Consider the following 25,463-nt stretch of genomic DNA (forward strand, 5'->3'; position numbering starts at 1 on the left):
AGACATTTTTCTGTCTGACTTTTTCCCCAGCATTCATATTTTTCAAGATTCAGCCAGAGATAAGTAATGTGTTCCTGTTTTGTTTTTTTAAACCATAGAAGAGTTCTGTTCTGTTGTATTTATGTAGTATAATTGATAAACATTTTCCTGATAATGACCATGTGAATCCCTTCCAGTTTGGGGCTATTATAGATAATGCTGCCAGAAATACATGAGCCCATTGTTTCTTCTAAATAGTGGACTGTGTTGTCACAACTTCATAATTTCTCTTAACATCTGTAGAATTGTAGTGACATTCCTCTTTTAATGCCTTATATACACATTTGTATTTTTTTCTTGAATGCTCTTGCTGGAGGTTATAAATTTTCTTCATCTTTTCGAAGAACCAACTTTGATTCTGTTAATTTGTCTCTCAGAATTAAATCAGAAGTAAAAACAATAGGGTGTGTGTGTGTGTGTGTAAAGGGATTGGTTAAAGGGGAACTGGCTGACAGTTTCTGTAAGGTATTATCTTTGGGTCTTGACATTGGAGCTTAAAATCCACAGGTCATGCAGCCAAAAGGGAAGAAACATTAAGTGAAGGAGAGTAAAAATATGCTGGAACCTAAAAGCGTATACTGGAGCCCCTTGTAATAATGTGATACTAGAGTGTCTTTTTTTTTTTTTTTTTCTTGCCCTTGACCTTGGGATGTGGATATTATGCGGAAACTGGGTCACTTTGTCTTGACATGAAAAAGACTTGGGAAGAAGCAACTCATTTCGCTCTACTTACTAGATATCAACATTTCTGTAGGTAATAAGACACATTTTTGAAATGTGTCTCAATTTTCTCCTGCTTCTTAAGCATTTTCTCATTATTTTCTTTTATATATTTTTTACAACATTTTTCATTTTTGCACAATGTATGCATTTTCATCTTGGTTATAGTCCCCAATATAATTCCCACCCCCCTCAAATGTTGGTGAGAATGTGGAGAAAAAGGAACTCTCCTGCACTGGTGTGCCAGCATAATATTTATAACATTTAAGAATATACACATTACTCTCAACTTCACAAGCTATCAGTGTTCAAATTTGCGTAGTCTTAATACCAGGTTTATTTCCTTTCCCTGAGAAGAAAAACCTGGTTATGGTGAGGAAAAGAATTAAGTTATAAGATAGCCTGATTTTTGAGAGACATTCTTTAGCCAAGAGCATATCTAACAAGTTTAGCATGTATATTTATGCTGATGGGTTTATGGATTTCATGCAACTTTGGGTAAATCATATGAGACCTAAAAATTAAGCAGCTCTCAACCCTAATTCATGCTTTTACCCAACAGTTTGGTGTATTTGCAGGTGTTCTCAATATTCTAGACCTCCAGCTTTTTTTTTTTTTGTTCTCTCTGCTGCTTTTCTGGCACCAAAAACTTATTATCAAGGTGTCATCTTAATTCTAAATTAACTAATTTTTCCATGCTTGAAAGGGAGGAGGAGGGCTATAACCAAGCAACCAAACAAAATAAAAATATCTGTTGAGAGCATAAAAATAAAAATGTATCTTGATCTCCTATTAAAGGAATACTCAAAGTACTTCTTCGTTGCCTATAGGCATAAAAGCTTGTGACAGGTGATCCAACAGAGGGACATTGAATGATATGATAATACACCTATTTTGGGCAATTTGTACAATTAGAATAGCCTAGGGACCTCACCTGTCTTCCATAATTATTAATTCCCCATTTATCAGTTTCAAGAAACACACACACACATTAACTGTGTATATTTTCCTTAACAAAATCCAAATCCTACATGTTTGACAGTTCGATAAGAATAGTCAAAGGTGTAGGATGTGTACTGAACCATGTTTTAAAAGAAAAATTGAACCACTTGCTGTTCTGGAGAGTGAAGAAAGTAAGGTCCATAGTCCAGGGGCAGCTGTTTGTTACAGTAGGAAACTACATCATGCTTTTTTCCCTCATCCAGGAAGCTATGTGTGAGGAGAGGTATTGAAAGAGTATGCCCTACGTTGGCATATTGGACAAGGAAAATAGGTATAAAAATCACCATAGATTCCCTTCCCCAACTTGAGAATATGTTGTAATTTTGCAAATATAATCTTGAATTCTTGATCTCTACCACATACTTCCCAGTATATTTTCTTAAATCTAAATTATCAGCTGATGCTACAGCAAATCTCTCAGTACCATTTAAAAAACATTTTATTGATGTGACATTGATGTATAACATTTTATAGGTTGCAGATGTACACCATTATAATCTGAATCCACTACATTATGTTCACCATTAAGTCTAATCCCATCCTTCATAGAGTTGACCCCTTTCACCTCATTTAGCCAGTCCCCTTTCTCCTTGACTAAGACCATAAATTGGTTTTACACTCTTATATCTTATGGTGAAAAAGTGTTACATAAGAAATTATATATCTGGAACTATGACACCATCATGACTTTGTTTTAGTGAAATTATGCCCAACTATTATAACTGGATACATACATAATATCTATGTGGAATATTTTATACCCCATGCTTTATTACTTAAAATGCTGAACAACAATTTGTTGCAGCAGAAATTAAGTATAAACTTACTGAATATGGCACTTACATAAAGATGAATTATGTATATTTATGTATAAAAAGAACTGAATATCCAAATCATATTGAAACTCAGTTTTATATCTAATTCTAGAACTATTAGAATATACAGTACACACTGTTACTCTATTCATTTTGAAAGATTTGGACTTTTTTCCTTCCATAAATTCAGAGCATTTTAATCACTAGCTTTGTTTTGCACCCCATCAAGCTTTATGATATAAAATAATCAGGGATGAGCAATACAGATAGGCACAAAGGATATACAGACAGTAGGACAAGTATATAGAATATTGAACAAATAGACAAATTGTGTGGCTGAAAGCTTGTGGGTGAGGTTTCCATGTGGGGTAAGCAGTCTCTCAGGCTTTACCTCCTTTCGCATTCCATATTCAGCTTTGGATGTTGTTCTGGGGTCACATGAGATAATCAGTGAGCACCAGGTACAGTTCCTGGCCCAGAAAGGATAACTCAAATGTTCGAAGGTTTTCCTGACTTTATGATGTGAGAAAATGTGGGCTCAGGCAGGGTCAATAATTGCCAGGTTGTTGAGTTGGCAAGCAACAGAGGGGTAATCTCAGCTGAGATCTCTTAGATGTTCTACCCTTCCAGCACCTGTCCTTTCCATCACGTAGTCTTCACCTACCTTCTCTGCAATTTCCTCTGCTTGGTTTGGATGTGGTTAAGTTCTTGAAAATACCAGAGCAAGGCAGTGCTGCTCTTCCTGGGTGCATTTTACAGTGTCCATTCCAGGAACAGGTTGCTTCATAATGAGGAAACATCTATCATGGTGACTGCTGAAGGAGCTGGCATTTTGTGAGAGGATAGATCTATTATTTTGATTTTTATTATTTGATTTTTGTAGCTTTATAACTTTAGGCTGATGCAATGTCATTTTGGAAATGTATTTGGGGACTTGGAAAGGATTTACCAATTACCTACAAAGTAGGTGCCTTTGAGAGTTTAAATGAAAATGGATGTTAAAAAGGCTATTCAAGATAGACATTACAAGCCGCTATAACCAAAGAAGGGATTGAACATTCATAATTTTCTTTATAGCCTTTGTGTCAGAAAAATATCTTAGATTTCCTTACCTGCAAAAGTTCTTACCAGTGAAAGATGGCCTTCAGCTTCTTCATGGTTTACAACTTTAAGTATGAACTATTCAATTTTAAGACTTCATGCCATAGAATCTTTTAAAAAGTATATGGTCATGTTTTCCCCCCTCAAATGTGACTTTTGCTCTTTTTTCTCCTTGGATTTTTTTTTTTTTTTTGGATTTTTTTTGTGTTGCTTCTCTATTTGAATATTCTCAGACACTTCCCCAGGGCCATTATACACAGCTCCACAGCACAGGCTGCTTCCTGCCTGTTTCCTACAATGATAAATTGTGTGCTAAACCTGATTCTGTAGCATGCAAGGCCAGCTTCCCTTTTCTAACCTTTTATCTTGTCCCTGTTCTGAACCTTCCACCTCAGCTGAATAGGCCTTCTCTACTCTACTAACCTTTCCTTTCCAGTATGCCCACCTTATTTCTGTTGGTTGCCAACAGTGGCTGCCCATTGGAATCACCTGAGATACTGAAAACATGGAAAAAAAAATGGGGGTCAGTGGCTAAATTATTTCCCACACCATTTAAATCAGAATATCTGGATGGTGGGATACATTTGTAATAGCTCCCCAAATGATTTTAATGTACAGAGAAGGTTAAAAAGAACTGATTTATTCTGTGACCTTGGCGAAGTTACTTGATCTTTCTGGGCCTTGGGGTCTTCTGCTAAGAATGGGGATAATAACACTTCCTTCTTTGGGTTACTGTGAGGAGTAAGTGAGAAAATCCATGTTCATGGATTGTAGTGAGAGTGGTAGAGAGTGTAATAGTAAGTAGTCAGTCACTATATATTGACTATTGTTGGGATGCAGGGGAAAATTCTCTCACTCCTTTGAGTTCTTTTCAGGTGGACGAGGTGAACACCAGACAGATTAGCTACATCTCTGTGGAGAATTTACATAGTTGTAAATCCTAAAGTAAGTGGGACACACTAGGGGTTTATATCCTGAGTTAAGGAATGGAATAGGGGCCTGGGGAGGTTAAGGAGAGAGAAGGGTATTTCATATAATGAGTGTGACTTGATATGACAAAACTCTGCTTCTAGATGTTTGCCCTGCTTTAAGATAAGATTCTCTGATATAAAGGTTCTATCTGGAGATGTCCCTAAATCTAGGTCATCAGCAATCGTTAATTAACAGTAATTGTTTCTCCCAAGGCCTATAGGGTCTTGATTGAACTTTTTCTACACACCAAGGTGACAGGTAATGGGAAAAACCTATTTTGGACATGTTGGGAAAAGCCCGCTTCAACACTTTTGAGGAGCCTACACTGTCATAATTATGGTTCTTCCACATGCTTAGTTTTCTCTTTCCCCTCTTTCTTGTTCCTTAAAACTCAACTCATATCTTATTTGTCTGGTAAGGTACAAACTAAAGTGTGATAACAAAGAGACCCAAAATACAGCACTTGGGTATGATGGGGTGGTTTCTCTTCCACTTAATAATCTAGTAATGAGCAGTTCTGGCCTTTTTCCATACTGTTGTTCAAAATTGTACATCCCTTCCTTTTTTGCCTGGTGGTATGTGCCCATTCGTGGAACTTGGATCGCTTTTTATCAGTAACAGTGTCTGGAGAACTTACTGGAATCGGAGGGTGAGGGGTGTGCATGTGTGTCTGTGTGTGTGTGACCTCCTTATAAATCCTGCCCTTCTGACTATCTTAATCCTAGGTCCTGTTTCTAATTCTGTTTTACAAAAAAATGGAAAAACCTTATTAATGCTGTGTTTAAAGCTTACTTAAGCAAATAATTCTGCAAAAAAGGATTAATAAAGGACAGGTAGTATAAGTAATTAAGTTATTGGACTGTGATTTAAAATTTTATGACAAAAAGTTATGCTTGTTTTTTCTTTGCTTCACTTCAATCCTTGAAAAGTTGTGTCTAATGAGAAACTCTGTACATTGAATATGATTTCCTTGTTGATTTCCATTATGCCGTAGTATTTGTACATGGATAATACTGTAGCTTTGGGTTTTTTCACAAGTTATGAAGCTTTTGGGGTTGCTTACTCAGAGAGGTGTAAGAATTCATCATTTTGTCATTCAGTGTGACTCTTCCATTTTCCTCTTCAGAACAGGAAGGTGGCAGTAATGATGGCAGTGTACCTTTTAATCACCTAGTAATAGTGTAGTGGAAATGACCTTGACCTAGAGCGCAGAATCCTGGGTTAAATATACAGAATGCCTTGTATTTGGAGGTGCTGAATAAATTTTATTTAATCAGTGAATGAGGACAGTACTTTTATCTCTCTAGTCCTAACTTTTATGTATTAGAGAAAAGAGTTGACTGAGAGGGCTTCAGAAGTCCCTCATAGCTCTAAATCCTTTGGTACGATGACTGCTTTTCTCACTTCTTAGGTTAAAAAACAAAACAAAACAATGAAATAGAATTCTTTTTCAAGGTTCCCAGTGTGCATCCCTGCAGGTTCGTGAATGGGGCATCCATAAGTGAAGTGCACCCGTTACTCAACCTGGCTCCCGGGTCCTTTGGTGGTCAGAGGACAACTTATTACCATTGCTGGGACTGGAATATGTGTATGTGACTCACCTGTGGAAATTAAATCAGTTTTTTTTCTTAATGCAAAAGTAAAGTGGTCCTAAATGAATATTTGCCAAACTGAGAATGGTTGGTGAGGTCGTTTTTAATGGGAGGTTATATTTCACCATGGTTGATTTCTACTCGATTTATTGCTATTAACTCTTGAAGCAAGGCCAGCTGATGAAAGTGCTGGCAGGAGCTGGATCCCCGGGCTGAGCATAGAGATGGAGTTAGTTTCTGGCTGGCACAAAGCAACCGAGCCAGTGGCATGACCATGAGGGCGCCAGCTGGGGCCATCTGATAATGAGGCCACCTGTTTCCTATCAGGTGTTTTGGGAGAAACACTGCCTTGTCTTACACACAAAGCAGAATCACTGGAGACCCTTTTATCTTTTGAGACAAAATGTGTGGGGGTACCTCTGGACTGCACCAAGCCCTTGCCCATGAAGATGGTTATCTTAACTGCTGGCAAAGGAACTGGACAGCAACATTGAACTCAGTTTCCTAAAACTTTCTAGGGGTGGAGAGATGGTCATGTTTTATGAGAGTTCTGTTTTGTTTTGTTTTTTTTTTTTAAGATTTATTTTATTTTATGCATACAAGAGCTGGGGCACAGGCCAGACGTGGGGGGGGGGGGCGGTGACAGGATTCACCAGAGAGAGAATGGGGAACAGAACAGGCAGACTGACCAAAATACACTGCTGAGAGGAGCAGGGGGTGAGTCAGGAGAGGTCTGCTGTGCCATGTGAATTGCTCCCTGGCTGGCCGGGGGATCGAACTCATGCTGCAGAGGCTGTGGATAGCTTCATAGGTTGCGTCTTAACCCCTTGTGACACCAGGAGGCCCAAGAGTTCTGTTTTCAAAACATTTTTTCTGTTTTCCCCTTTGCCTGCTCCCCCATCTTTAAGATAGAGGTGGTGAAGAAATGAAATATCTGTAAACTTCAATGCCTGTACAGTTTTAGGTTAAAAGTTAATGGCATTGTTTTCTACAAATTCTTAGACAAATGTGCCATTTCAAACTCTTGTCATCTTTGCTGTAATTGTTGTACAATGTGTTTCGATGAAGGAGGCGCTCCTCTCATTAGAGTCAGCTTCCACTCTGAAATTTGTTGGTTTTTTTCTGTGTGTGTGTGTGTGGGGGGGCCTATTTACAAACACCTCTCGCTCTCCCTCTCCTTACCACTTCTGGGGAGGGTCTCCCAGCCCTGTTGCATGTGGTCCCTCTTCCCCTCACACCTCAGAGAACTCCTTGAAGGAATAGACCACATCTTTCAAGGATATAACAGACTTTTCAGCGCTTGGCAAAATGCCAGGCTTTTGAAAGATGTACGGAGAAACTGCCAGTTGAGTTGGAGATGGATGTTGAGGATTTTAAAGTTTCCCCTTTCCAAACTTGAAGATGAGGTGACTGTCTTCCTTTTTCAGGAGGATGTTGAGAATAAAATATGATCAGGTATATGACAGATATTTTGAATGGCAGATAATATGTTGAGGCAAGTTAGCACTCTTCACTTCTTATCTTGGGGCACCCTAGTTTTGTTCTCACCATCCTATTGTGAGCCCATTACCATTTAATTCTGCCCTCCTGGTACCCCACTTTCCTTCCCTCAACAGAAGGACAGAAAAGCATGAATGAAAAAAGTCTGTTTACCAAGTCTCATATATCTTGTCTCTGTCACTTTCAAAGATATATTTAAAATGCCATTGTCTGTCTATATGTCTCTTTCAACATATGTATGTATATCAGGACTGTCAGGCGGCTCTGGCTCCATCCTCGATGGGGGCACCCCCCTTGGGTATATTTACAGCATGTTTTGACACTTTTTCTCTTGCCGTGCAAGTGTTCTGCCTGAGTCATGAGATTTTTTTGATAACAGGAAATGCATTCTCAGATTAATCTGTTAGATTCAAGCTCTTACGATCTTGAGTGGGTACAAATGACAGATAAAACAACAGATTTTTTACACCTGGTAATTTGCCTTTTTATTTGGTAGCTGGATAACAGTACCTTAGAATAGTACAGAGGTGAAGTTGTCCATGAAAGACACAATTTAAGCTGCTATGTGAGAGTGAGTGATGAGAGTGAACCCTGAACAGTAGTAAAACATGAGCCTCATTGCTTAAATTAATATGCTATCCTTTCCTTGTGCCTTCACTGGTTTAAAAAAAAAAAAAAAAAAGGGTGGGAGTGCTGTGGAGTATGAAGCTTAATAGAACCCTCTCTCCTCCGGAGTGTAGGCTAAGTCTCATGTTACTGGTAAGCAGTAACATGAACCTTTTCGACCTGAATTTTCTTCTCCAAGCTTAGACTGGAGGCTTTTCCAAGGGTAGGAAAAATCTTCTGTGAACACACACTAATAAAAACATTATTTATTGGGTTTTTGTCATTGTGATAGAAACAAAATGGAAAACTGTCCTCAGAGAAGCCAAAATTCCCCCAGAGCTATGAGGTAATGGAGTCTTGTTCAGGTAACTGGTGGCGAGATTCAGGGAGCAACGTGACCCCTGGCCCTTTCTCAATTCCCTTCTACCCCAGAGCCTGAGCCTTTAAACTAGAATTTTAGAATTTGTTATCTGTTCAAACTCAGCGTTGTGTAACTAAATAGATGAGAGAAAATCTGTCAAAATGGAATTGCAGAGGAGACTTTTTCAGGTTAGTTGACAGACTGCCAGTTGGAGGGAGAGTAACAACTAGGCCCAGCAGGGATCTCAGCTCAGTCGACTTGTGAGCAGAAGTTCGGCACAGGGGGGCAGGCAGAAGGTGCATCCATGTGCTTATTCACTCAAATAGCGCTTATTGAATGTCTGGTGATAGAACAGAAAGGTATCACCTTCCCATTATTTCCTCCTGTTCTGGGGAGGGGAGAGATGGACAGATGTAAAGGAAAGAAGGACATTGCTTGTGTGGTGAGAGAGACCTCTGTAGGAGGGCAGCACACGATCCCAAGTAAATCCTGATTCCCATCCTTGTGTGAAGACTGAGAAGGATGACTTTTTTTTCTGGAGGTGATACTTGAGCTGGGTGGAGAGAGGATGGAGCATGGAAGGGGTGAGGATTAGGGCACTCCCGGTGGAGTATCATCTGCAGATATCCTTAAAGAAGGTTTAGCAGGTCTTTGCAGAAATGGGACCTCATTCAGGGACATTGTTAGCACAGCAGACCCAGCGCTGTGTGCCTGTTTCTGTAAATAAACTTTTACTGGAACACAGTCACGCCTGTTCATTCCCCTGTTTTTGGTGGCTGCTTTTGTTGCTACAGCAGTAGAGTGGAGTAGTTACACAGTGACTGTGTGGCCTGCAGCATCTGAAATAGCTGCTCTCTGGTCTTTAAGATCAAAATTTTGCTGACCAATGGCATAAACATATTTTTGTTTCTGAAATCTCTTAATAAAGAGGATCCCCACTGTCTGGAACCAGTTTTTGCTTGTGGGCCTCGTACCTAGTGAGTGAAAAAAGGGGACATTTCCCTCTAAGCATCCCTTAAATGTCTGATTACTAACACCCCAAATCCCCAGGTTAATTTCTTGATACTTTGACTGCTTTTCATTGGCTTGGCAGATGTTGCTAAGCAAAACCGGAATTAAAAATGATAGGAGTAGCTGCCATTGAAAAGCACTGGCTGTTCTTAGTTGAGGCTGCCATTGGTTAGTCCCCTTACAAGGGAGAGAAAAGGAGCCATAGGGACATCTAGTACCTCCAGCCTGTGTTCATTTCACAATCAGAGAACACATTTCCAGAAGCAGCTGTGCATTTGAAATAATGCTTTCCTGGATATAGTGAGTGAATGTTGTATGTAATTACTTAGCGACTGCCAACTTTTAAGCACCTGCTGTGTTCTGTGGTATCAGCTGTTGGGAGTACCAGACCTCACTCTGCAAATGTTAACTATTTAATAAAAACTGAATGAAACAGAGGTGCAGTCATTTTGATTTTACAGATGAGGAGACAGAAGCTCTGACAGGCTAAGTATCTCCCATGTTAGCTATTAAATGATGCTCCTTCCGATCTGTGATAAAATCCTGATTTTTAGGCTCTAGCTGTCCTTAGTGAGTAGCATGTCCATTAAACCAAGAGGTCAAGAAGTTCTGACTATCCAAAGAACTTGTTTTCAAGAGACAGGCACAGCTACTTACCATTAACTTTTTTAGCCCCAACAGTCACTGACGTTTAAATACCATTGTCAAATGATAGTGAAGCTTAAGATCTAATTTCTCATTAGTACTTGGTATAGAAAACTGTTAGAAATAAGTAATGGTGACATTTCCCAAGCATTTCTGGAAAATATGGGAAGTCCAAAAAAATATATATTGATTTTGGGTGTAGGGTTGTTCTAACTTCCAGCTAAAATGATGTATCTGCCCTACGTTAAAAGCCTGATCATAACCATCTGCCCTTAAAACCTTTCAGCGCTCATTCCTTTAGCATGAATACCAGAGTATTTATTACAGTGTCTCATGCTTTTCCTGTTGGGTCTTGCCAGATTCTGCTACCTTTTTGGACCTCACATGTCTTCAGAAGCATGTCCCTCCATTTGGGACCACCTGAGTTCCTTGAATGTCATCTCTCTGCTGTCCCTCTACCTGGCTCACTCCTAGTTGACATCTAGCTAAGATGTTTCTGGACCCAGAAATCCCCTGTGACCCTTTGAGACTGGGGTGGGTGTCCCTGCCTTACTCTACCCTAACAGAATGTCTGTACACTGTTGTTCAATTGTGTAATTATTTGCCGTCTACCACTAAGTTTCCTGAAGTCACTCAGGTTGGTTGTGATTTGTAGTTGCAAGAAATAGGAATCTACAGGAGCAAGCCAACAGACTCTCCAGCTGCAGGCTGGTTTCTACCAGTAGAAACCTCTGTTGTGTACTCCTCTCTCCACCCTGTGCTCACAAGATGTCAGGCTTCTGTTTCATAAACTTCATGGTATCCTTTGTTCTTTATCCTTTAGATATCATTAATGGAGCTCAAGAAAAATGTGTATTGCCTCCTATGGATGGCTACCCCCACTGCGAGGGGAAAATCAAGGTAAGACACAAGTGATGCATTCTCATTTCTCTCATCTTCAACCTGCGTTGTCACCCCTATTCTCCCCCTCTACATTTTCCATCTATACAGTTGGGAACAGGAGTCATTTGAAGGGTGCCCCAATCCTGCCAGTTTGAAGCTGTGGCCATGGCGACCCTTCTCTGCTTCTGCCAGCAACATGGGTTAGTCAACAATGGCTCTAACTGATGGGATTGAAAGAATCTGGGCCATTTCAGGCGCCTGCTGTGCCTTTTGAATGGCCTCCCCTCTTTCCCAGTCTCCAGCAGGTGATCCTTCAAGGGTCAGTGACAAGGAGCTGCCATTATTTAGTGCTGGACTTCAAATCCCTGTGTCCAGGCCCTTGCTGTGAGGTCTCCAGATAGTGATTTAAATGTTGCATTTGCAGTTAAATACCCAGAGACACTTGTCTGTTCCTCACGCTCAACATTTTTTAAAAAAAAAACCTACTTATAGGGCTTGTCCTTGGGGAAACCACTCCCCTGCTAATAGTTTTCAGGGAAAAGTTTTGGTTCAGACATACACCTCGGATGCTGAGACTATACCCCAGAAGCATCAGCATGGTCTCTGGGGCTCATCCACACGCTGCACATCTGCACTGCTTCCCATACTTTGTCCAGGCCTATACTAAAGCTGGTGGAACCTGGGGGAGAGGGACCTTCCATGTAAGGTTCCCATCAGTTCTTGGTTTTGAGGAAACTGTCCTAGCATTGTCTTTACTGAGTGTCATTGCTCTGGTGTGTACCACGGCCTCTCTCCACTGTAAGCTCTTCCACCATGTGCCCGTGATTCATCAGGAGCTGGGAGTCTGGCATCTTGACCTCAGCTCTGTGATTCCGTCTCTCTGGTCTTCAGATCATAGCTTGAGCCCTTCACCCCACCCTTGCCCTTCACCTTCTCTATCAGCATATGTGCAAGGCACTGAATATGACCTGCTCTTGATAGTTCTTACCTGCTCTCGTTTCAGTGGATGAAAGATATGTGGCGCTCAGATCCCTGCTACGCAGAATATGGAGTGGATGGATCCACCTGCTCCTTTTTTATTTACCTCAGTGAGGTGAGTAGCTTCTTGTGATTTGAGGGGTAGGCTTGGGAGTATGTGTATTTTATTAGCTGAATCTGGATTTGGAAAACCTTAAAACTGTGTTATTTTTACATGGAAGACTAATGATCTCCTCCTTCATTGTTCTTCTGTGCTACCACGTAAGGTGATTTTTTTTTTTCCCCTTGAAGGAAAAACAGACTGAGTTATTTACTTTCTCCCCCAGTTTTTAAGATGGGGAAGCAACATAATAGAAAATGTACCACCATGACTCCTATGCCCTGTAGGTCAAGGATTCACCAGAGAGTACTAGTTGTAGTTGAACCAGGCAAGGCTTTATTAGAAACTTGCATATGAGGGAACCACTTGGGAAAAGGAGACTATAACCTTGCTAACCAAAATGAGTTAGGAGGAGATATTTAAAGGGTAAGTCCGAGGTCTGGAGGAGTTGAACAACAGCATAGCTTGTTTTGGGTTGGGCTGTGCCCAGGCATTCTCAAGTGAGTTACATTCAAACTACACATGTGGGCTCCCAGTTTTCTCCCTCCAGAAAATTGTGAGATATTAGTCAGAATCTAGTCTTTTTATCTGTCATGATGCCTCATGGTCAGTGCAGTAGGCCCTATGTTGTTTGAACATAGGTTGCCAGTCTGTGACTTAGTCCGCCTGTTCAAACAGGACTTGGGACAATTCATCCTGTTGTGTTACAGCTTTTTTTACCTCAGCTCTCTCAACCTTAACTATTAACTTCAGTAACATTAAGTACATTCATACTGTTCTGCAAATATGGAACACCATCCATCTGTAGAACTGATCTTGCAAAGCTGAAACTGTAGTCATTGAACAATAACTCCCCATTACTCTACCCTAATCTGCAATCACCATTCTACTTTATGCCTCTGTGATGTTGAGTAGGTACTCATGTAAGTGAAATCATGTGATATTTGTCTTTTATGATCAGTTTCTTTTACTTATCCTCAAGGTTCACATGTCTTGTTATAGCATATATCAGAGTTTTCTTCCATTTTAAGGCTGAATAATAAACCACTGTATGGATATACCACAATTTTGTATCCATTCATTCGTGCGAGGGACTCTTGGGTTACTTCCACCTTTTTCATTATTGTAAATAATGCTGCTATGAATATGGAGTATGCAGATAAGTCTTTGAGACCAGGATTCCAATCTTTTTGTATGTATATCCAGAAATAGAATTATTGGATCTATAGAATTGTTACTTTTTAGAAACTGCCAACAGTTTATCATATTGGCTGCATTTTACATTCCAAACAACAGTGTGTACAAGGGTTCCATTTTCTCCACATTCACACCAACACTAGTTCTTTACTATTTGATTTTTTTTTTAAACCATAACCAATCTAATGGATATGAGGTAGTATTTCATTGTGATTTTGGCTTATACTTCCCTAGTGATTAGCAGTGTTGAGCATCTTTTCATGTGCTTGATGGCTAATTTAGCTTTCGTTACAGGTTGACTTACCTTTTTCTTTTTATTCGAGCTTTGTTTTCATTTGTATCCTTAAATTTAGATAAAAGTGCTCGCTCTCTTTTTTTTTTTTTTTAAGGATTGCTGAGCATTTTACAAAATCATGTGAAGGTTGTTTTAGGCTTCAATGAGCTCCATTTTACCTTTATGAAAATTAAGCATATGAGAAATTAAGATTTTATCCAGGCAAGCTATATAAGAAAGACTGAGTAGATTACCAGTAATAGTTGGCTTTCCCCTCCATCCTTTATGGGTGGGGTGGACCTAGTGGCTTGTAAAGTAGATGCTGGCTAATTTTAGAGGATGTGCTCTTAGTTGACTATTGGCTGCCATTTCTTTTTATTCCTGCCCCTGGCTTTGTATGCTATTGCTATTTGATAGTTATGATGAACAGTGTCTCCATTTTGAGGCTAAATTAAATGTTTTTTTTGCCATAACTTTCCTTGTGGGTCTCAAGTACTCACCTGCCATAAGGAGACAGGGACTGCTTCTTTTTGGGATGGAGGACAAACATATGTTATAGGGCAAGTGACCTGTATTCTGTGAAGTTTAGGCCTCTCCATCACCTTTGCTTCTCTATCTTCTGTGAGATCCAGTCAGATTTCTTTTTCCTTTTGACAAAGTTCACTATGGCCTTCCCCAAGGCCATTATGGGAACCCTCTAAGCTAATGAGAGACTTAAAGTACCTCTTGGTAATTAAAAGCTCTGAAAGTTGTGTGTGGGTACTTCTCATTAGCAGATTGCTGGCAAATTGATTTTGTAGCATTTGAGTACGTTCTTGACTTAGGTGGCCTAAAGTCACCTTCTCATTTCCTTCTCCTGAAGAGTAAGGCCTGGAACTATGGGTGAACCTTTAGTCCAGTAAGAGGTCACGTAAAAGAATGTTTCCTTCCCTGAGGAAAAAGTTCCTCATTCAGTTAATTTTCGAGTTTTCTTACCTATTCCCTTTTATAGAACTTAGCCAGAATCCAACTGTGCTCCCTGATTGACAAGCTGAGCTAATCTCACGCCTTCCTCAGACTTTGCATGTTGGAGTAGACTGCCAAGGTAAAGGCAGAGGGGTTTCCATTCCCACCCCAACATTCATTTTCCATCTCCTGAGCTAGAGCTGGGAAGGTGTGGGAGAATGGTTCAGATGGAAAGGGACTGCAATTATTTGTGACCTAGTTCTGTTTCTTTGAAACTGCCACCCTACCCCCACTCCCAGTGAAGGAAGGATGTGGCTAGGAGAAAAATCGAGACCCTGATGAAGCTAAATTGAGAGGAGTGTGGGCAGACAAGGCTGTCTGAAGATGTGATAGGTCATATATACTTAATAATGGATTCTGGGTGTTTCATTTCCGAACTTTCAACTATTTTTTCTCTTCCCAAGATGTGAAAGGTGCTTCATTAGCCTATTCCACTATCTTCTTATGCAGATGATCAGTTTTTATGCAGATGCAGTTTTCCTTTTGTTCAGCTGAATTTAGTTCAGTGCACACTTATTGAACAACTATTATATTTATTGATTGTCAACAATTAGTGATGCCAACAATTCTTGGTGTCATGCTATGCATTTGTTATCTTTAAGAGTCAAATGAAATTGGAAGAATAGATGCAGGTAATTGAGCCGGGAAGGGGTGGAGCTAATTCCCCTGGGGAGAAAACTATGAACAACTTTTTTGAATTTTAATAATCGGAATAACCTTGAAACTCTGAGCTTTACAAAAATTTCCATTTAATCACAGCTGGCATAACAGGTCCACTGTAAGAGTTAGAGGAGAATTTCACCAGTGTGGCCTCTTAGAACCTGGCCTATGCTTCTCTTTCTGGTGCTTTCTAGATTATATGCTTTGGGGAAAGTTACTTATCCTCTCCATTCTCAGGGTCTTCCTTTGTAAATTATAGTTTCTGTTGTGTTTACTTGTTTTTAAAGGATCCAATCATGAGGATTCCTGAGTATATATGGAAACATAATTAGAGTAGAACTTGGCAGATTGAAGACACTCCATAAACTTAACTGGCTTCTACATAGCTTTTGATGTCAGTGTGGGGTGTGATTTGGCCTAAAACGTTCTGTGTGGGACCTTGGTTCCAATTTAGAATTAGAATCTATTTCTATATCTCATTCACCACTTGAATTGAATTTTAGATCCTTTGATTTCTGGCAAGATAGAAATTGAGTTGTCCCCGTCTTTCCTCTGGTTATGACACTTCTGTTAGCATTTAGATTGTGAGTTGGATGTATGAACAACAGTGCACCCCTGCCATTGTTAATGTGAAATTATCAGAGATGTTCGCTAACACCCGTTCATTCCTCTCTAGAGTTATAAAAATCCTGGACAACATCATTGATTTTGTGGAGCTGTTTGTTAGTCCAGGTTGTTTGGGGTTTTTTTTTCCTTGCTTTCTTGAAATTTTCCTCCTTTTGCTACTTCATTTAATCCTGAGACCTCTTTATTTCCTCTATCATGTGCCAGGTTTCTCTTGCAGTTGGGGAAATGAGTAAGAGGGACATTTTCATTTGATTTATTTGCTTGATCAACAGAAATACCAGTGACCTTTTTTTCCTTAATCCTTATTAGAATCAATTCCTACTTCTGTCTACTTTCAACCTTGACAAATGTAAAAAAAGAGCATGAAGTAAAATGTCTCTTGTAGTCAGTCACCAGTTGAATTTTGAAGCATTAGATTTAGGCCAGTTCTAGAGATAATGCTCTTCCTTCATTTTCTTTCCCCTGATTGTCTCTGTATGCCAGCCTCTACTGAATTAAGGGATTAGAAATGTCTGCTTTTACCTCACCCACTTGTATTCTATAAAGCTTTTTTGCTACATCCCAGGAAATAAAGTCATCAGTATTTCCCCTTAATTATCCCCTTGGATAATTGTTACATGTCTGTCACTGTCCTAGGGACCAGATGTGGTGATAAAAGTTAAGTCGTTGCTCTGGTCGGGTGGCAGGCAGTAAGAGAAGATGAAGCGTTACTAAGCCCCGCTGTATATGTGCCAGACACCTCAAACACACAGTCTCATTGAAACTCTCCCCAGCTCTCATTAGTAATAGAGAGCCAAGTTATAGAGTCTCAGCAAGGTTAAGCAGCTTCACTCCATCCAGCTTCTACCTTTTCCATTGTTGTTGCCCCTTCGTAAAGGAAAACTGAAGTCAGTGTCTTGTCCCATTGACTTTGCATTCATTCTATGCTCAGTCCTACTTGTGTTTGAAATACAGCTCTCATTTAATAAGTTCCATCAACCAGACTTCACTGCTAGTTTTGAATACTCAGTTTTGATGCCTTACTCCCCCAAAGAGAGAAACACCACCAGTTCTCCTAAGGACATAATTCATCAAAACCAGGTGCGCGGCCATTCCAAGTGGTGGGAGTGAGTGAGCAGTTCGTTTGGCAGCCCACGTTTCCCAGACGGTGGGCCAGTTTATTTTCTGTAGCTGTTTTTGTGAGCCATGTAACCACTCCTGTTATAGAGACAAGGGCCTATGAAGTAATTACTCTGTCATTGTTTCAGGTATATTAACTTAGCTCTCTGTAGAGCCTTTTACTGCTATAGACTTTTATGAAATTTAAAATGAGTTTCTTTAACCCTATTGATATTAAATTGATAGATGATGTTGATATGTTTGACACCCACACATTTTTTCTCTTTACATGGTTGTTCTAGTGACTAGCAACCATTATACCCTACCATACTTCTTAATTTATTTGTGCTCTTTTTTTTATGCACTTCTTTTGCCATTGTAAATATACTTGCCCTGAAATAGTCACATTACTTAATGATTGATCACTAAGTCTTAGGATGTGTACAAGCTGTGGTTTCAAATGCCAATTTGGACCAAATGAGTGAGTGTGTGTGCACATGCATGTGACTCTCTCATAAAGAAACAAAAGAAGCAATTTCATGCCTTACTCATCAATCTGTTTCTTATATTTCAGGAACAACAGGCATAAAGGTCTTTGCCTCTTTCTGTTCTCCCCTGGCAATATGTAAAACTAATATTGGCTGAGCATGCTATTAACCTTGAGTTTAAATTCAGCGTACTTAATCCCTTGATTAATGCCAAGATTAATGCCCAACAGCAAAGGTTGAAAGCTTAAATGTTTGTGAATGCGAGCATGAAATGAAATCCTAATAACCAGTACAATGATTTGGATTTATGGGCTGTGTTGGCTGCTAAAGATAACTTGGAAATGGTGTTGCACAGACTAATTTGTCAAAGTGGGCAGCAATAAAGAATTGACTGTTTAGGTTGCAGGAGAAAATCAGAATGAAGAAACATAACTAACATTTTGGGATGGGTCAGGGAATACTTACAAAATATTACCAGACTATTTGCCTGAAAATGCAAACACACACCTTCTAAATGGTTAGACATTTGATAGAGGAAATTCCCTTTCTGTGAGATCATTTTTTTTTTTTTTTGGCAGTAAAAGGAGGTGGCAATGATGTATGATCAAATTCTTCTCACTTCTTTAGCCTTTACTTGTATCTCTTTCGTCTATGTATTTTCATAACTCTTCATACCTAAATTCTAAGACAGCCTTAGAAAAGGATTATTTTTAAACAATCAAGAGTTTACAAACAATATTTGTCAGCCAGCCCAGCTCATCTCTTACTTCTCTGCTCCTCAGATCTACTTATGCCCAGTACATCTTCTTGGTGATGCTTTGTGTTAGTACGTTTCAGATTGTACAGATTTCTATTTACACTTATTATTCTGACCTTTATCTTACAAAATTAGAAGGCCAGTGGGACAAGACTCGCCATATGTGAAACTAACACCACTTTATTCCTTGGAATATATGTGGTAGATTCAGACTTCAATACAGTTATCTCTAATTTGCTTTTGCAATCTTTTATATTATTGTATGATCGTTTCTATTGTGTGCCAATAAAATAGTTGTAAAATTTTCATTTTAAATTTTAAATACAGAACATTTCAAACATATATAAAACAGTGTAACATATTGTTTCTCATTACTCAACTTCAACAAAAGATCATTTCATGGCCTATCTCATTTCTTTTATGTCCTCCCCCCTTTAAATTTCAAACATCTTGTCTTTGAATATCTCAATGTGTATTTTTAAAAGAGACTCTTTTAAAACACAGAGCTACTCCAATTGCAACTACTAGTACCACTTCACACTGAAAGTAACATAAGTTAATATCATAAAGTTTCAGGTTAGTATTTGCATTTTCTAGGCAGGCTTTAAAGTTTATTTGACTAGGATTTCAAGTATGGACCATAACTTGTAATTGTTGGTGTCTCTTAAGTCTCCCTAGTTTTAGGTTCCTTTGAGTATTTTTTGTTAAAGAAGCTTCTTTGTTTGCCTTAGAGTGTCTGTTATCCTCTGAATTTTGATGGTTACATCTCTGTGTTGTCTTATAATGTTATTCCCTGTAAATTATATTTCCTGTAAATTGATAGTTGGCACTATGGCTTGATCAGAGTCAGGCTGAATATTTTTCTTGCAAACTGCTTTCTTGATGGTATCATACAGAAGGCAGCTGAAACCTGGTTAGCTCTCCTTTTGTGATGTTAGCAACCTTTAATGATCAGTATCTGGGTTCATTAATTCATAGGGGTCCCTTTTAAATGTATCAGGGTCACTTGTAGGGAAATAAGATTCCTCATCTGATATTTAGTTACTTGCCCTAAGGAAAAACCTTTATTTCTCCATTGGTTTCCTATAGTCTTCCACTGGTGCCCAGTATTTTTTTTTGTTGTTGTGCTTTTTTGTTTTTTACCATTATAAAGTCATTAATTGAAATACATTTGATATGTTCAATACTACCATTACTTTTTTACTGTTTCTCAAATTTCCCTTCTTTGGCCAGTAGGAGCCTGCTTATATTGTCTTCTGCCTCCTTTTGACATGATTGGTAATTGGTAATTTTTTTTTCTATTTGGTATTACAAGATCATCCAGGTTTATCCTATACAGGTTCTTCTGGAGACCTGGAATCGGCCATTTCTTTGGGGACTTGTGATTCTTCCTAGTGGGAAATATGGGTGCCAGGGGCCTTTTTTGCTACTGTGCTTTTCTGGATGCTGGTGATATGACAAATAACTATAGCAAACATTCTTAATTATGATGATGTTTAATAGGAAAAGACAGACCACAAAAAGTAAAATATATATTAGATTATATATATAAAATTATAGTAAATCCCATGAAAAACAACAAAATGGGGGGGAGAAGAGGCTTACAAGTGCTCCTAATATCTGTTCACTAATTTGAAAGAAGAGGATGAAAAATACAGGTGTCTGTAATGGTATTTAGCAGGCACTGGGAACAACTAGTACAAAGATCCTAGGGTAAACCATCAACATCCAACATTGAAAAACAAGTACATGGAAAGTAATCCCTGGCAAGATTTTTGTGTTTTGTTCAAAGGTATGATGGTTTCTGGCTCACATAATCATTGAATGAATGATTCTATTTAAAGTCTTTTTAAAAGTTGGTGATAATCTTGTCACTTTGTTCTGAATGGGTAACTTCTCCTAACTATTAACTTGGTAATCATGAAACAAAAAAAGTTATTGTAATATTGGTAACATTAAAATCTACTAAGACCTTAAGTTTAAGGTGTGCAGCTGGAGTATTTTGTGTCCTTAGTAACAATTTTAATATAATGTTCATTAGTGTTTTACCTTTGAGCATACAAGGGGTCAAATCAGACTGTCAACTTGAATGATCCCATTATATTGGGAGCACAGCCTCCTTGCCCATGTTTTATTCTCATTATTACTTAGTTTCTGCACTTTAAGCAAATTGTATATGAATACAAAGGAGAAACTATATTCTTGGTTTCTGGAAAGTGACTACCTCTATAAATTGGGTGACTTTGGCTATAGAAGTGTCCCCAGTGTGAAGACAGGCCAGATGGGGCCTATGAGCACTGGCATAGGAAGCCCTTCTGTGTGTCATCTACAAGCCTAGATGGAAAGGAATCTAGTAGCTGCATCTGCTGTGTAAAGGAAAAATCCCATGGGGATTTGGGATGGACATTCCCTCATTGAAATTTCACTGCTAAGACCTGATTTTGTGGCAAGTGGAAAAGTTACTGCAGCTTCTCTAATACCCTGAGCAGAACTGTCATGGATCACCCATAGGCCTTGGCTCTCTTGCATGTGGTTGGTTCCATAATATTTGGTTTATAATATTCCTGCCTTCCTTTGATGGGGGCAGCCATACAGTATTATGAAATACACAGGGGGTTTGATTGCCTGTCTGCAGACTCATCTGCTCCCTATGTGGCCTAGAATTTTCCCTTGAACTTTCAGTCTGGTTTCTCCTCACTGAGATCAGGGTCAAACCTACCTCATTTTGTTGTTGAAAGGTTTAATAAAATGATGAAAATGACAAAGTGCCACATAAATGGAAAGAGACTCCTTATCATGAATATCGCCAGTCTTTGATTAATTCATTCATGCATTAAATCATATCTTTGATTCATTCATCACCACTCATTATATAATGATTGTGTCCCTGTTGTGTGCTGGGCACTGTTCTCAGTGCTGAGAATACAGCACTGACCAGGCCAATTTGAAATTTCTATGTTCAAGGAGCTTATGCTCAGATGGGGCACTACACAATAGTCTATGAATATATGAAATAATCCCACAAGTTTGAGGACTCTCAGAACAAATAAAGTAGGGTGAGGATGAAGAGAGGCCAGGTCAGTTGGTCATGGAAGGCTTCTCTAAAGAGAAGTTGGAGCAGAGTTGGAGTGTAGAAGTAAGGGAGTGACACAAGGAACTTTCTGAAGGAAGAGTGTTTCGGGAAGAAAAAGTAGCAAATATAGACTCATAAAGTATAGGGTTACTGAGTAAAATACATGATACTGAATGATATCTGAATTTCAGGTAAACATTTATTTTTCTAGCTGTAAATATGTGATAAATACTGCTTAAGACACTAAAAAAAGCAGTTTATCTGAAATTCTAATTTAGTTATACTTCTTTCCTTTCCGCACCCTAGATCTGGCAACTCTTCTGAAATAGAATGAGACTCACATGCTTTTGGATTTAGAAGAAGGTTCTGGAATGTAGGGCAGGGTGGGCAAGGCAGGCAGTGAAGGACTGAGGTCAGATTCCGTAAAATCTTGTTATAAAATCTGAGTGCAAGGAGAAGTCACTGAAGGATTTGAATTAGGGGAGAATGTGATATGGTCTGGGCTCTGAAATGATAACTATGACTGCGCAGAACAGATGGTGGGGGTGAGAGCTGCAAGCAGGGAGTTGTCTTGCCCAGGCAAGTACTTCCCCAGAGTAGGAGCCTGGTGAACTCTTATCAAAGGACTTAGAAGATTTAGACAGTATAATATTAAAGACTGGGCTATGCTTATGGGACTGTAGGAAACAAGTGTGGTATCTGTGCATATGGCATAGTGATTAAGCTCACCAGGACTCTGGCTGGGGACAAACAGTGCTTCAGTCCTCAACTGTGGGTCCCCTCTGTGCTGTGTCTTCTCTGGCATCAGAGAATTAGCATGATAAATGACCTTTCCCAGAGCATTGTCTGAAGACCAAATGAGGCCTGTGTAGAGCGCTTATCCTGGTGTTTGGCTCCTGGTATGCTGTACCTTTTGATCTAATCCATTGTCTTGCCACTCCCCATATACAACCATTTCTAACAAGCAATTTGATCAAAATAGTCATCAGCTCAGGTATTTGGTGCAGAGGACCACTCTAGATAGCCGAATGGTGCACACTTGAAGACATCATTTCCTGTTTGTATATCCTTTTTGGAACTTTAGAAAGGAAATGGGTAGAGGGTGGAGTGGTGTAGGGGAAAAAAAAACTTAGAAATGTGATTGCAGAATTGAGATTACCAGAAGGGGAGAGAGAAGTGAGGAGCAAAGAGGGGCCCAGCAGTCTTTGGTGGACGATTATGGGTTTGGTGGTGGTTGTGGTGTGGTAACAGTCATCCGAAGAGATGTGAACCTTTGTCTTTCAATCATACAAAGTGTTGTATACCAAAGTTACCTCAATAAAAAATAATGCAGTTTTTTTTAAAAGATGTCTATAATTTTGGAAAGAGTATATATTTCTACTGCTGATGGGCAAACTTACAAAAGAAAGCTAGTTTGATTTTGAATCAGACAAATGTTTTGGATTTTTTTAAGTTGTTCCTTACTAGTAAATCTTCCAACATAAAGAAATCAACCTAATGAAAGGTTTACATTTTTTCTATGGGGAAAAAAAATCTTTATGTCAGTGATCCATTAGAGCTAAGCATTTTACATTAATCATGAGAGAGGAGGCCATTAACAGCATGATTATGATTCAAAAAAGAATAGAATATTACTGCAGAGTTTAACTATTTATACCTAAGTATATGCATGTATTAAATCTCCTACTACTAATTTTTGCTGTCGTTTTATTACTTCTTTCCCCCTTTAAATTCCAACTAGAATTATGTAAGTGTAGACCAACTGGCAGGTGTTTTGTTTTTTTTTAACATCACTTATCCTTCCCATATTATGTTGGTAGTAAAACTCACCCTCTTGAGCTCTGTTGCAATTCACATCACTCATGATTAAGCTGCAGATCTTTCTCAGGTTAGAGAAGTTCAGATCATGGGGAGGAGAAAAATTAAATTGCTTCTTTTTATGTTTTACCATTCAAGAAGAGTGATTTGTAGGCCCCTCTCTCTGGAATTTGCATTAAAGTTCTAAAGTTCTAACCTGGCTGGTCATCTTCTCGTTTTGCTGCCTTTCATTTTATGGCTTAAGCTAGTTCACTGAAAAGATTAGTTCCTATTGAAGGAGTTTTCCCTTCAAATCGAAGGTTATTAGTTCTGCTTCTCTATTGATTGATGGGTATGTGTTGCCATGAACTCAGATGGTTTTCAATTCTTAGACTTAGTGTGCTCATTTCTGGATTATTTCAACAATACCTGTCTCTTCCCTGCCAGAGGGGTTAAGACAGAACTTGCCAGCTCTCAAGAGTTGGGCAGGAGTGTGGAATTTGTGTCCAGGGCCTGCACAGAGGGCAAATATAAAATCCTGTGTCAGAGACAGAACAAGGTAAAGTGTACCCAAGGCAGTGGGCAAAGGAAGGCAACCACAGACAGGAAAAGGGCAGTTGGGTTCTGAAAGCCAGCAGAGATAGCAAGAAGATTTGAAATAGACATGTCACCACATCAAGAAGGCAGTGGACTTATCCAAGTTTGTGGGATCCTATACCAGGGATGGTAAAGTCCTTAAAGGATCTTGGATAGATCAAGTAGAAAACCAAGTAAGGGATTAGGAGGTGGGTTATTAGCCTTAAGCAAGATTTTCCCCAAGTGTTATTGATGATTCTCTTATTTAGGAAAATGTTGCTCATTTGAGGCCTATTTTTTTTAGTACACAGAGTTATTTCCAGTGCTGGCTTTTTCCCATCCTGGTGATCCTCTGAGGTTTCAGAAAGCCAGGGCATTTTAACCCCCTATTCCCATGGAGTAATTGGTTTATGTATAATTTAATTATTTGTTAGCCAGTTATCCTATCACTGTGAATAAACAAGTCTCAGAAAACCTACCCTCCTAATTCTGTCAAGATGTTCATAATTGATTTTTCCTCCATTGCAAATGAATATGTAATGAAGATTTGTTGCTAAAAGTTAAAATAGACAACATTTTCCACACTTTCAGGGATGCCCTTGAAGTCTACAAAGTATTATCCAGTGATTTTGAGTAAAAAGACCTGAGATAGATGATCAGTCTCAAAGAGAAATAAAGTCTTTAGTATTCTGTAGGGAAGTCATATTTTAGAAAAATCACCTTGGACTCTATTTTCATCTGAATTTTTGAAGATTCTTGTTAGGGTATTGGAGAGGGAAATATATTCGCCTTTATCAACATCTTGTCTTACTAATGTCTCTCCTTTTGGTAGATTTACTTTATCTATAGTCAGTCTCATTTCATCTTTTCCTATTATGTTATTCATGGGGAAATTCTTTACTCTGATAAGTTACCCTGTACACTTATCTATTTAATGTGAGGTTGACTTCAAAGCTGTACACTGCTCATCCTTATCATTTTTGTGTGGGGTTGAAGGTCTCACAGTCAGATAGGCAATCCATTTGAAGCCTTTGTTATAAATCTACTTCATAGCAGTGTTTTACTGAGCCAATTTACAGAACTTTAATTTGAGTTATATGCTTTAATCCAGCCTAAGAATACAAGGTATTCACGTGTCCATTGCTGCTGGTACCAACTGAGCCTTCATTGACATGCAGGCTTCTTTTCTGCTCGTTTCCCCTCTCTTTTCTCATTAGTGGTGTTTCAGATACTGCCTTTCACAGTGATATTGCTGTAAGGTCTCACTAATTAATTAGACTTGGGCGTCCAAAACAAGTCAGTTTCTCTCTCTCGCTCTCTCGCTTTCTCTCGCTCTAAACAAGTAGAACAATTTCAGCTTTCCTTATGGGGAATCATTTTAAGTCTATGAAGTCATTCACAAATATGGTAAAGTCTAATTTTTTTCCACAAGGAGTAAGGGAGGGTATTTCACTTTCCCTATCTGGAGAGTCTACCCTCCCTGAGCTTTGTTGCCTGTGTTTATTGCTTTCAGAAACTGCAGTCGCTGATGGCTTTATGTATATCTACCAGAATGTTTTGGAGAAGGGGCTGGCCCAGAATAAAAAT

General features: G+C 39.0%; 1 protein-coding gene across 1 annotated transcript in view; it reads left to right on the forward strand.

Annotated features, from left to right (window-relative positions):
• Nucleotides 1–25,463, forward strand: part of MGAT5 (alpha-1,6-mannosylglycoprotein 6-beta-N-acetylglucosaminyltransferase) — a 196,558-nt gene that overhangs the window by 56,804 nt on the left and 114,291 nt on the right. The window contains exons 3-4 of the mRNA XM_084255260.1: nt 11,188–11,264; nt 12,250–12,339. Coding sequence (XP_084111386.1) covers nt 11,188–11,264; nt 12,250–12,339 — 167 coding nt within the window. The remainder of the gene's footprint in view (nt 1–11,187; nt 11,265–12,249; nt 12,340–25,463) is intronic.

This window comes from Talpa europaea (assembly GCF_964194135.1).
Source record: "Talpa europaea genome assembly, chromosome: 1".
NCBI classification, from domain to species: Eukaryota; Metazoa; Chordata; class Mammalia; order Eulipotyphla; family Talpidae; genus Talpa; species Talpa europaea.